General features: G+C 32.1%; 2 protein-coding genes across 2 annotated transcripts; both read right to left on the minus strand.

Moving 5' to 3' along the window:
- Nucleotides 1-438: 438 nt before the first annotated feature.
- Nucleotides 439-3,966, minus strand: LOC126833823 (INO80 complex subunit D-like). The gene is made up of 8 exons (XM_050565380.1): nucleotides 3,686-3,966; nucleotides 2,688-3,396; nucleotides 2,319-2,613; nucleotides 1,827-2,058; nucleotides 1,472-1,739; nucleotides 1,220-1,384; nucleotides 899-1,112; nucleotides 439-823 (listed from the first exon to the last, which is right to left on the minus strand). Exons 2-7 carry the CDS (start codon nucleotides 3,349-3,351, stop codon nucleotides 931-933), a joined length of 1,806 nt encoding a protein of 601 aa, XP_050421337.1. The 5' UTR covers nucleotides 3,352-3,396; nucleotides 3,686-3,966; the 3' UTR covers nucleotides 439-823; nucleotides 899-930.
- Nucleotides 3,967-5,774: 1,808 nt separating this feature from the next.
- LOC126833834 (40S ribosomal protein S27) lies at nucleotides 5,775-7,191 on the minus strand. The gene is made up of 4 exons (XM_050565395.1): nucleotides 7,098-7,191; nucleotides 6,581-6,629; nucleotides 6,293-6,512; nucleotides 5,775-5,909 (listed from the first exon to the last, which is right to left on the minus strand). The coding sequence occupies exons 2-4, from the start codon at nucleotides 6,584-6,586 to the stop codon at nucleotides 5,881-5,883; spliced, it is 255 nt and encodes an 84-aa protein (XP_050421352.1). The 5' UTR covers nucleotides 6,587-6,629; nucleotides 7,098-7,191; the 3' UTR covers nucleotides 5,775-5,880.
- Nucleotides 7,192-13,700: the final 6,509 nt, after the last annotated feature.

The raw sequence follows: 13,700 nt of genomic DNA on the forward strand, positions 1-13,700 counted from the left end.
AACGACGACATAGCCTACTAGTTAAATGTTTGTTCACGATTGTACAAAAAAAAAAAAACATACACAAAGAAGAAAAATAAAATGCAAAAAGTTACCACGTTCCAATATTTACACGACTGTGGAAGAGTTTCTTTTAAAAATAATAATAATAATAATAATAATATAATATTATAATAGTAAATAAATGATGTTAGGTATTGTAATAATAATAATAAAAAAAAATAGTATTTTATCGAGTTATATTTTAATATCATCGTCGCGCAACAATTAAAAAAAAAAAATTGAACGATTGAAAATAAAATTTCTGCTTAACAAAAAAAAAAAAAATAAACTGCATAAGAAAAATGTTCTTCGGCGATTTGCTTAGTTTTAAGAGGTCGTTAAATATATATATATATATATATATATATAGAGATATATATTATAATTAATAAAAAGGTAATTATTCGTATTTCCATTGTGTATGAGAATGCACACCGCAGAAACACACGTTATATAATTCTTAAATATTTATATTTATAAATACCAATGTTATCTGGACAAAAACAAAATTAATTAAATAACACCTCGACTATGCTCTATATTAAGCAATATTATATATTAGCTACGTACTATTCGGTACATTTTTTTTTTTTTTTTAGTATTGCTTAAAATTTAAAACTTACTAACCGAATATTTAATAATTATCTCGTCGATAATTATACAAAAACACCGCCTATTTATTAAACGTGAACTACATTATTTTTTTTACTTCATTATATTATTACTTTTTTTAATTTTATTCTCTTCTCACTAATCTGTGCACCTGTTTTGAGTGTTTCATCTAGAATAAAAATTAAAAAAAAAAAAACATTAGTATTCTGCGATAGTTTCCAGTTGAAAAAAAAATATTAATTACCTTTGCGTCGTCACGGTAATCTTACGACTATGCTATGAGCTAGTAAAAGGTGGTATGGGTAAATCGGCTAGTAACGACGCCGGATCCAGAATGTTGGCCATATGCGACTGCGACAGCCGTTCCAATGACCGAACGTCCATATCGACAGCCTCGAGCGCCCGTTCTAACTCCTCGGTTTCTTCGCGGGACGGCACGTACTGTCCGTTTTTATCGACTGCGATTAACACAAGCACGTTCAAGTTGAATATAATATAGTGTTATAATTAAACAATAAAATCGATACGTTTATTTTTTTTTTTTAAATGAACAAAAAATGTTTACCAGTAAAGAGATCGTTGAAAGCGTCCACGGGTATTTGGCTGAAAACGCTCGTGATATCGTCGTGGTCGTCCAGCAATCGTGACGCGTGACTCAGTTCAGCAGCGTCCAGGCCGGCGAGCACTTCGTCGCCGACTTCTTCGTTTGCGATGATGTTGCTAGCGACTGCTACATAACAATTATCGTAACACATTATTATCACGGATACTTTCTCGTCTCGTTAACTTCATTTTTTTAACAAATAAGCCAATTTACCCGGATGAAGGTACATATCTGGGTTCGCCACCGACGTATACAGGGAAGAGACGTCGCAGCCGATGTTTTGCGGCAGTTCGTTAGTACACGTAATCGGTTCAATAGCGCTACTACTGTTGGGCTCGATTGTCTCGGTGTATGGCGGAGGTTCGATTGGGTACTTGGGTGGCGGTTTTTTCTTTTTGCTTCTCTTCGTTAACTTGTTGAACGGAGTGGTCTTGGGCCTTTTTCTCGGCCTAGGTTTCACCGACGGCGGCACGTCTTCAGTCTAATAGGGGGAAAAAAACACACAAAAGCGGTCACAAAATGAAAACGAAAGTCGAGGTTAATATTGTATTAAATTTACTCTACTCACTTGAACTGGAGCTTTCGAGTACATGTGTTCGGAGCACAATGGCTGTACATTGCGTACGTTGAAAACTGCATTTGTACACGGACCTTGATTGGTTCGTGCCGAACAATGTTCGAAAAGAAGTTGATCGACGTTGCGTAAAATATGCTTAAAGCAATGTCGCGTACAGGGAATGGCAGCGTCGTGACATCTTTCTAAACAGCACTTTTGTTGCACCATCGTCACACCTCGACTCCTTAATTAACAATGAGTACCATAAATACCACACAGTTTTGGTGTATAGTCGTAAAGAGTAATTTACAAAAATCTATCTTGGGCTTTGCAGAATTAAAAATCTTAATATACAATAAAAAACCGTAGCCGACTATTTTTTAAATGTTCAATCATTTATATTTAACTAACTATTTGATATCAGGTGATCGGTGTAATGTTAAAACAACTAAATCGAGGTTTTAAATTTTTTTGTGACAAAGATAGACTATGATAAACGCTAACCTCTTTGTTTTGATTACTGGACCCGAATCGGGGCAAACGTATCTTGTGAAATAAACGGGGTCGTTTCGTGCAGCGTTTGTCATCGCAAACACTAGATCAGAAGAAGGGGTATTATCTGGTAAGCTCGATAGTTGGTGAAATCTTCTTCTCAGAATCGATTGAAGATTTTTCACTTTGGCATCCCGATCGACTGGAGCCGTACGTACTGTGGGCATCCAGAATCTTTGATAGGGCGCATCTTCTAATTCTAGAGTTAAAGGGCTATCGAAATCTTCAGCATCTGACGACACTAGATCTAAAAAAAAAAAAAAATTAAATATTACAATTGTATTAATTTAGCCTATTATATATATATATATATGTAATTACCTAAAGGATAGAGGTCTTCTCTTAACTTTGCTTCCTTTTCGCATTCTTTTTGTATCCTTTGTAATGTTTCATGGCGGGTACCACAATCCTTCTGCCAATTGGTCATTTTGGCGTACTTTCTCTTGGGTGGAATAGTAATAACGTTGCAGCTCAATTGGTTTTTATCGTTTATACAAGACGGATCGACTTTATCGGTTTTCTTGCAAACATTCAAACAGACTTTTTCACTTTTGCTTTTGTTTTTCTTTTTGGCCGGTGTCTTTTTCGGCGAAGACTCGGTCAAACGGTCTTCGATCGATTCTGGCACAACGATGGGCGGTGGTGTTGGGGGTCTACTGTAATGTCCAAGGTCCATTATAGGAAACACGGTTTCATTGGCATTCTGTTTTTTCACCACTAGGTTCATGGCGCAGCTGTTCTCGTCAGAATCGACTTGATTCACAGCACTTTTTGTTTTGACATTGTTTTTAGGTACCTTATTTAACGTTTTGGATTTAGGCGAGCTTAACAGTCGGTTTTTTAAAACAGTCTCAATTTTTTCTTTTTTACACCCTTTGCGGTCTTTTTTTGTCGTACGCCCCGGTAGCTGGACATGTCCGTTGCATTTGACGCTGCCGTCAAACGAGCCCATTGAAAACATGTCCCGGGCAAATACATTCTGCATTGCTCGTCCTGTTTATAAATGTAGCTGGTTACCGCATTCCGCTACCTGTGCAATCGTTAAGCAAACACATTAATTAAGTCGTTAACACGTAATAATAATAAAATTTACGGCTCTAATTAGGAGAAAAAAAATTTAAAAATCCATTTAAATCAGAAACCGAGTAAAATCGATAAAATATGTAATTTTAAAATTTGTGATAAGGTTATCCGACGGGTTTCGAGCGAAAAGTAATCGTTAGCGACGGTGCAAACGTACAGCCGTACGGTGACGACGGATGCGCTCGGAAGACATTAACGTTTACCGCAAGCCAAACTTAACCGATTTGTGAACTCACCGATTTTTTTGTACTATTGTAATCTTGACTACTGTCAGCGCGCGCTGATCACCGCCGGATTAGTAGTGGTCTCCCTTCACTGTGTCCAGTGGCCACTGTGTGGTAGGTGAACGAGACTTGTGCGTTCGCAAAAAAAATCAACCACACGTCCAACACACCCCGCGGTCGCCGAACGTTTTGCGGAAAATTTATATTCGAGGGCAAAACTGAAACGTTCAAAAGTCATTTATTTAATATCTCTACGCGGATAATATTGTTCGATTTTAACATATTATTTTGTAATTTATTTTTTTTTATCAATAAAGGAAAAATTGATATCGACGAACATAAACAAAAGCGTTATCAGTGTGGCGTTCGCGTACAATCGTTTTCCCGGGTTCAACGGGCGCCACCGATGCGTCTCAACGGACCGCGGCGCCGCGCCCCGGCCGTTCAACACCGCGAAACGGCGCGGTTCGACGCCAAACGCAACGGCCGCGGCGGCGGCCGGTCCGCGTTCCGCTGTGGTGGCCACACTGTAAACCGCAAAGCCAACATGACGGCACGACGGATTCCCGCCTTTTGGCAAAATCAAAAACCGTGATAAAATAATGACATAACAAATCAAAGGCGCCGAGTACAATAATTATTTTTAAGAGGGGGGGGGGAGCCTAAAAAGGGCTGCACTAGCCCTTTTTAATACGACAATATTACTTCACTTACAAAGTACAATGGCTCAAAAACGTTGAGGAGCAAATAACGAATAAAAGTAACTAATACGAAACCAATATTCAAGTGGGATATATCAATCCACCTTGTAAACGGGGCACGTTATATGGTCATTTATTAAGGAGTTAGGTATAGGCAATTTTTTTCAAAATATTAATCCAATCGTTGGACCGTGACGTGCAGCAGTTAAGAAGTTCAGTAACAAGGACTCTTTTTTTTAAAATACTTTTTTATAGTTAATTTATTTTCCCAACATCACTGCGAGCTCGGACAGAGATTTGCAATAAAAAAATCAGTTCATCCAAACGTGGCTACATATTTTTTTTTTACATATTTAAATAATAATGAAGTTTTTTTATTATTTTTCTCCGAGTAATGGCGAAAGTTTGATAAGAAATTAGTTTTATCATTTCCAATTTTTTTTTTTTTTTTAATCTGCCTCGCTATTTTCTCTATGAGAGCCATTACATATGAAAATATAATAACACTTATAATACAGTTTTAAAAACAAAGTTAGTTAAAAATCAGCTCTCACAATTGTTTACTACATTGGACATTAAATATAATTTTTAAAAATTCAGCAGTGCAGATATCGAGGTAATTAGCAGTTAATGTGTACTGGTCTTATATTTAATCTTGTAAAAAAAATAATTATAATAATAACAAAACAATAATCAAACCGAGACACATCACGTACAGATTTCCAGATTTGTTTAATGTGGTTGCAATCCGACAAAATTGTATATTTTTAACAGACAATCGCTGTAAGAATTAATATTGTTTGTCGTCTACTATGTAGCTGTTTAATTTTAATTTTAATTTCATCATTCAGTTTAGTAAAAAATAAACACTGATTAATTTAAAATAGATTTGAATTGGAATCGAGTAAAATCTGTAAATACGTATTTAACATAAACCGTGCCCAGTACAATTATGTTAGTTTAGTTTAGAACAAATGTTGACATATTTTCCCTACTTTTGAATCCATTTAACTTTTACTATGTGTTGATTAATTTAAAATTTACCATCAGTTTTGATATCAGTATAGATGACTATAAGCTTTGATATATTTTTTTTAATAACGCTTCTCTATTTTAACACATAATAATTATTATTCTTATTTTAATAAGATATTGTTTTTTTTTTAATTTTAACTAAAAGTAGGCCGTACACAGTATAACGATGACACTTGTAATACCAAAAAAAAAGATTAAGATTAAATATCTATGTTGCGATTTGAAAGAAAATAAATTGCATTAGATATTGGTGATTTAATAAACAACAATTATTTTCAGTTTAAAATGTGTTGTGGTATTTATGAATTGTAGATAAAGACAACAAATTTAGTTGCGACACCCTCTTAAGTGACAGAGATAGAGAAAATCAAATAAAAATGAGTTTATAAAACGGAATTCTTTTTTTTTTTTGTTAAGATTTTATTATTAACGCATTTTTTATATTGTACATAAAAATACAGGAGTATGGTTTTAATAAGCTTTCTTCCTGAACGAACAACCTGAAACAAAATGAAACATAATATTTAATACTACAATATATTTTGGTATCCATTCTTGTCTACCCAACTGATTAGAGCTAATACCAGTACAGCGACGATATTTTAATTTAAGACTCGTGCCCATGCATCGGAGGCGGCGTAGGCCGGATGGGACAAAAGGAGAAAATGATTTCTGGATTGCTAAAAAATTGGTAACCTAACCTGAACTAACCTCACTTGGACAATCTAAAGCTTAGGTTAGGCAGATTATTACCAGACAACCTATCCGGGTAGGTTAGGTAAGGAAAGAATACATTTTTTAACTTTGAATTCTCAATGACTCATCGACGTGGCAGGCTAAATATTTCGACTTAAAAACAATTACTGTTGTGTAAAGACATTACCTTCAGTTAATCTAGCTCGTCCTCCAGTTGGTTGGCATAAAATCGTAGAACATCCTGTGCATATAACTACACTTTGAGCGTGACTGAATACGGTCGTGATCTTATAACAGCCCGGGCATTTGACGTCCATGAAAAAAGAATTAGGGTGTTGGACGAGCCGCTTTAATTTATGTTTCCTCCGTTCTTCGACTGCGGTCGGATGAAGCAAATCTTTAGCTAACTACAGACGCATATAGACAAAATTAATAAACACAAAACTAAATAAAATGGGTTGACCTGTCGACTTACAGGCATTGTATCTTCTAAACTGTAAACGACAGCACAAACTATATATCACCTGTGAAAAAGAAGTGCGATTTAAAAATAAACTATTAGATCAATTACAACAATAGTATATATAAGATAGGTCTGTTTTAAATGTTATAATATTATAGCAGATGTGCAGTTGTGTAGTACGCCTGTTGTGATCGAACAACGCATCGGGGAACGGAGACGTTCGACGGGTATCGAAGTAACGAGATAGTAGTCGGTAATCGGTTGGTCACATTTCTAAAAAGACTAATCGACAAAGACCAATCTAGTTTCGAGGGGTAATTAATTAATTATGTTATTTAGAACCATGCAAAGCATAACCTAAAGGCGGACGGAAAACCGAACGGTGTCGCTTGATAAGCGGTTTGATTTTTTTCGTACCGTCCAACGACACCGAACGATAGATCGGATCGCACGGAAATCGACTTGATTTACAAGTTTAAAACGTTCAAAACTAACTTGAAATTATAAAACAAAAATCATTCACACTTACCAGTCGCCGCAAAGTAGTGTCGAAGCACGTTTTCATGTGTGGACAGACCGAAACGTTAACAGAGAGAGAATGATGTAGAGGAGCGGGACAGTCGACACCGTGTCTCATGGAAGAGAAAATCAAGTGTTAGTAGTCGCACTGAAAAGAAAAAAAAACACCAGCAGCTATAGAGCAAACCGCTAGGGGTATAGAGTGGTTACAACCATATATAACCAAGGTTTATAAACTTTGGTTAAACCCCGGTATATAGCGGTTGCTGGTAATATCAAAACTTTTCTGAACGCACTGCGATAACGATTAGTATCAGTTATCACCATTCGTCTGCAACTGTAGATAACGCGAATTTTTTTTTGTTGTTAATTAACATTATTACTCTTGCGTACTTTTTTGTTTATACTTTTAATGTAATTAAGTTTAAACGGGCCAAGCCCAATTACATAAAAACAATAAAATACTATCTTTCGTGGTTCATAAACAAATAGTATGATATAATAAGAATACAATAAGTGTGATACAATATAATGAGAATTATTAACTAGAATTGTTAAGTATTAAATTACATGGCAGCGAAATTTCCAACGCCCATGGCACCTGTTAGTCTTAGTCCCAGGGTTGGGTAAATGTATGTATTAATTGTTACAAACGTTTTAACGTCAATTCTTTTACAATATAATATCTATTTCAATAGGTATAAGTCACAAGAATATAACAACAATACAACTAATTTCATAACTTAACGAATAACAGTTGCTAATTGATGAAGAATAATGATAGCTTAGACCAGGAATCAAAAATTCCACCGGTTAGGAACTCTTCTAAAAATTATACAATACTATTAGTATATTGTTAAATTTAAAAAAATTTTCCTTATGCACAAAATGTTTATTAGTTTAATATATTTCATAAACTGTTTTGCTCACGATTATAAACACATATTTTGTTATCTATTTAACTATCGTGTATGATATTTTATTGTGGCCGGGAGTGTGGCCATCTTATCTTGTGACACATCTTTTTGGGTTAGAATTTTATTCTTAATTCAGTGGTGTTCTTAGTATTATTTTATATTAAATTATGTGTCGCATGCCATATGTTAGTTTTGGTCACATGCCGGCCACTTAGTGGCCACCCTGTGGACGTATGTGTGGCCAGATACCAAAAAATCATGTTACATATCAATTCAACAAGATTTTTTCTCCTGATTTCAAATCTGAAATTATTTTATTCGTAAAACCATTTTTTTAATGAGACACGAGTTCTATTTAAAATTTAAAAAAAATTAATACCATTTATTGTACCCATAGAGCATCCTAAATGTCTCATTTGAAGCTCGGAAGAACTTTACAAGACACCCTGTATATTCGAACCAAGTCCTTTCTCTCAGATACATTTTGCACACATATGTTTTCTACCTTTACCTTTGTCTTCTAATTAAAAAAATAATACAATTATTTATATAATAATGCAGAAAATCAAATCCAATATCATTTATGTAATGTTTATTCAGGCAAACTTAACGTTCGCTGTACCGGTAATAATGTTCATTGCATTTTACAGACCCATTTCCACATTCTTTGTTTGATATTCATAAAGTACCTAAACCGTTTTTTCATACTTTTTTCAGAGCATTATAACCCTGAAAAAATACCGAGTAACAATGTAGAAGAAAATACTACCTACTACAAACAGATTAAAAACCGAATTTTTCAAGTATGGTTAAACGATTAAAAAATGGAACCGCTTTTGAGTAGTAATGATAATTATTTAGACCAGGGACCTAAGGATGACTAATTCCTATACATACACTCAGCATATATAAATTGTACAATACTATTATCATTAGTATATTTACACTTTTTTTTTTTCATACCACACTAATATAAAATTTTTTTAACCAACTGCCTAATAAACAGTTTTCGTCCAGATTCTAAATCAATTGGGAATTTCGAAAAGGGCTCATATCGGAAAATTAAAATTTTTCAGGAAACTCAAAAAACTGATTTATGACTTGACATGTTCTTTTATTTTTATGAGTTTTATAAATAGTTTTTTTCATCACAATAGAAAACAGATTTGGGCTCTTTTCGTTCATAAAATATCGGTCTATATGTGTAAATGAAAAAAACGTGGAAAAATCAATTTTGATCAAAACTCGAGATGGGCCCTTTTCGAAATTTACAATTCAAATATTATATTTGTTGCCTTTGTGATTTTTTTTCTAGCCCTCTCCTTCTTTTCATTCAAGAAAAACAAATGAAATTATAAATAATTCTGTTTGTGTATAATGTATTGCTTTATACTCAAAACACATGCATATTAATTTATTACTTTTGTTTAGTAATATCGTCAACTAATAATAAGACCTACGCCTAAACATACTGTGAATAGGCAAATTAACGTGCTTTTCAGTATTTTAAGTAGCCATTACGAATAAATAAATAAAATATAACCGGTGTTTTAAGTTGTTGAGATTCTTGTACCGATCAGAAATTTAGTAAAATGAAAAATAATCAAGAATGGAAAACGGTACCAAGCTAAAATTTACATTATTTTTTATACTTACAACTGATGCTGATGTTCATGTTGTTAATAGTATGATGATCTGATTTTGAACTGGTAAAAACGAAACGCTTACATCGTTCAATAATTTAACTTTTAAAATGTTTAAATACAGCTTTTAAAGTTTAAACTCAGTTAAATTGACACCAACTCAAGACCAAAACCCACATTTGTGCTTTTATTGGTTATATTTAGTAATTCACTGTTGACAAAAAACAAATGCAACAACTTTTTAATAAAAATCGACTTGATTATAAAATATTTTAAAAAAATAGATATTACTTTTGGGTAAAACATTTTAAAAGTATATATAAATATATATATATATATATATATATATATATTTTATAAGGGTGCCTTATAATTTATAATAATAGACAAATTGTGTTAATCTGTAAACAATTAATTTATTTTATTATTTACATACATGCCTTATTTTTACTAGGTATATAAATACAAACCCGTAACAATCAACTACAATTAAAGTTTATTATTACTAATTAATGATTAATCTTAAATAAAAATAATAAACTTAACAATTTAATACATTAATATTTACTAGACTAATACTCAACTCATCCTATCTGTTATCAACCAGCTGTATCATAAGCAATCGCTACAGAGATCGAAAACAGATAGTATTTCATGATAACAAATAACATAAGTGGCTACTAAAGAGGTACATCTTCTTTACGAATATATTTTTTTTAAAACAATAAATACATTCGTATAATATGATTTGTATACTATTTTAGGAACTCATTTTTTTCTTGCTTGCAAATTTTTGGAGAAATTAATCACAGTTTATTTTACTTAAAATGTCAGTTTTAGATGATAATATCATCAAGCAATTTAAGTTCTCCCGATTAGCAGTTGTTGCATAATTTTTGTTTTTCATATGAGCTAATTTGGTAAGGGATATATTTTTGGAAAGATATTGGCCAACGATTCAATTTCATCGAACCAACCGGTTCTTTGATTCATTTTTTTTTTGTCTTCAATTTGATCGTCGATAGTGTGTGATTAAAGACGTGTACGCGTAAATGAACCGTGAAAGTCAAAGTAAAAAAAAGAAAAAGAAATACCGACCTTATTGGAAATGGAAGGAATTTACTATTCGGTTAGGTACCTATAACATATGACAATCGCCCATTCAACGCGGGGTGCATTGTTTGTACTTTGTTTGTGTACGTGACTATTCGCCATTGAGAGATTTGTGTCAGAATAGAAATTAAACTGTTTGTAAAGAAAATATATGTACGAGTCAATGTGATTTTAACTGAAACCCGTTTAAAACAATACGCTACCATAAAATATTTACTAACCTAACTATGCGAACCTAATAAAAGCATTGCAAAGGCAAAAATAGATTTAAAAGTGTAATTTTTTAGCATTAGAGTTGATCGTCGAACGGCAATATTTTAATGAAAATTATTTTCAGAGATTATTGGTTTAAAACACGCTGTGCGATTTTTGTGTGGTTCTTCTTTAATTACACGAATAAGTTTACTTACAGGTTTTATTACAGGTTATAATCCCACTCAAGATCCACTCACTTAGTCTGATTTCCAGATATTATCATTGAAACTACACCTTAAAAATGGAAAACGTTTTATATACATTACCTTTTCAGCCGATTTCACCAACATTCGTTCAAGATCAAATTATACAATACTAATTTAGATTTAAACATAAAATTATAATATTATCACTTATCAGTTATCACATTTCGTGATAACCAATGAGAACGTTGGAATCAAGGTAACCGCTTTGGTAACCTAACTAACATTTTGTTAGCTTAACAAATAGAATTTAATGATAATAATGTTATGATGAAACTTACTTAATTTAACCGGATGTTAAATTTTAACGAATTGTTAACTAACATTGTGTTAACACTGTATTTAACAATAATTCCAAACCGTTGCAATTATTATTTTAAAAATTAGTGTCTTATATTAATGAAACGACCTCGATCAAGTTAAAAATATAAGTTAACAGCGCTTATATTTACAACAATACTAAAAAAAGGTAAAAAATTGTCAAATTTCAAATATTTCAAACTGACATAAATAGAAAATATGCCCATAATAGGAAAACTACAAAACCGTAATTGTTTACCGAGAAAACCAGTGTGTCAATTGCATCGCTCTGTATATTGTAGATTTTGGGAATTCCAAATTATTATAGACTTTAAAAAAGGTTAACGGCTGTTGCTATTATTATTTCCATTCGTGTCAACACAAGATTGGTCAGGTGTACATGTATTACTAATAGATTGACGTCTTAAGTATTATTATGACAGCATTCCGAGTTGAATGCAAAACGGTAAAATTTAGTTTTCTGTCAAAAAAAAAAAAATAAATAACGTGGGATTTCGCAACACTCTGGCCGAGATGAGTGAGCAAAAAAAAAACTCTGTACATATTAACTGGTAAAAGACATTAAAAAAAATATATATATAATCGTGTCGGTTTTTAATTTTTCCAATTTTTTTTTTATTACCGAGTAACCGGATCGTTTCGAGGGCACGCCTTATTCTGTGTAATTAATTTTGAAAAAACGTTTAACGTTAAATTATTATGCTTAAATAATAATAAATAATTGGTTTCCGTTTATTTCGCCTTAACGGTACGAAATATCAATATATAATATACATATATACATTTTTTTTTACACAGTTAGATACTTTCATTAGAACTTAAATCAGGACCACGATAATATTGTTTGTATTCAATTATTGTTAGTCAGCTCATCAGAGTCGTTCGCTCAGTTCATTGAAGAATTACTAATGATGCTCGTGGTGAAAATACTAAATACATACCTACCCATAGTATAGAATATTACTAATAATCCATATCAGGGCATCACCTGTTCGCCAACTATTAAGTTGAGCCGATAATAATTTGTGGTAAAACATAATATTATTATGTCTTTAAAATTATTTTTAAAATGTCTACTTAATATTTTCTCATTTGATAAGTATATATTTATTCAATTTTTATAATCTGAAAACAAATTAGTAACGTTTTATTTGACCTATATAAACAATTGTCAATTATACTAGAATATCGTGTCGTTGACCAGTTTCACCAAATAATTGTTTTTAAGTCTCTATTTGTCAATAAGAAGTTCATAACAATGCTTGGTGAAATTGATTATTTATGCTTTAACAGCTTTAATGTAGGTCTGTGAACGATCAAAATATACATAGGTATTGTCATAACAGCCTATAGACGCTAAATACCCGTTAATTTAATTATTGATTCTATTTTAAAAACGATAAAGATACAGAATAAAAGTAACGTTTTTATTTATTTATTTATAGGTATAATATATTTATTTAAGGGACAAACCCAGGTATGTTCACAAATTAAAACTGAACTAACAGTATATAACAAATGGTATAATTGCTTAGGATACACTTAAGTTTGTTTGGCTCTACTTATAACCGTTCTAGAATCATGATCGATTATTATATGAATATTTATCTATTGATCCGTGTAATTAATAAGGTTTACAATGTATAGTGTTCAATAACCTATAAAAAAACATTTATTTTTATTTTGAAGTGGTCACACTGTCGCTCGTTTTCTTGATTACTTCTTCGCTCTGAGTACAGTATCGACGGTAAACTGCTTATTAATTATATATTATATCAATTGCCAATGATATTACTTACCAAAAATAGTAGCTATTGCTATGGTTTTAGACACTACCAATAGGTTATTATTTTGTGTATGGTAATAATAGCGGGTATTGTTATTAGCTATCGTCTAATTCCTACCCGTTATTTAAATTGCTGATATAGCTGCTATTTAGGTATCACAGATGTATATATGTACATAATAAACTAGATTACTAAGTGTACGCGCCACCAATAGAGATAATTGAAGTCACCGTTTTCCGCTATCTTGAATTAGAACCTTATCACATGTTTATAACTGTTATCACTGTTTAAAACAATTACAAGTTATGTTGATAACACATAATTACACACACATATATATATATTATTTTATACACAAATGAATCTCACAAAAA

This window comes from Adelges cooleyi, unplaced genomic scaffold (assembly GCF_023614345.1).
Source record: "Adelges cooleyi isolate 19-005CV unplaced genomic scaffold, UGA_ACOO_1.1 ACOO_flye_CR_arks_rails_tigmint_CR_PRNA_2, whole genome shotgun sequence".
NCBI lineage: Eukaryota > Metazoa > Arthropoda > Insecta > Hemiptera > Adelgidae > Adelges > Adelges cooleyi.

Excerpts from the sequence above, each read along its gene's own strand:
- LOC126833823 (XM_050565380.1), bottom strand. The coding sequence starts at position 3,351 with ATGCAGAATGTATTTGCCCGGGACATGTTTTCAATGGGCTCGTTTGAC. Across the intron at positions 2,614-2,687 it reads AGAAGACCTCTATCCTTTAG|ATCTAGTGTCGTCAGATGCT; the intron begins GTAATTACATAT and ends TTTTTTTTTTAG. Across the intron at positions 1,113-1,219 it reads TTTCAACGATCTCTTTACTG|TCGATAAAAACGGACAGTAC; the intron begins GTAAACATTTTT and ends TGTTAATCGCAG.
- LOC126833834 (XM_050565395.1), bottom strand. Across the intron at positions 5,910-6,292 it reads ACGAGCTAGATTAACTGAAG|GTTGTTCGTTCAGGAAGAAA; the intron begins GTAATGTCTTTA and ends ATTTTGTTTCAG.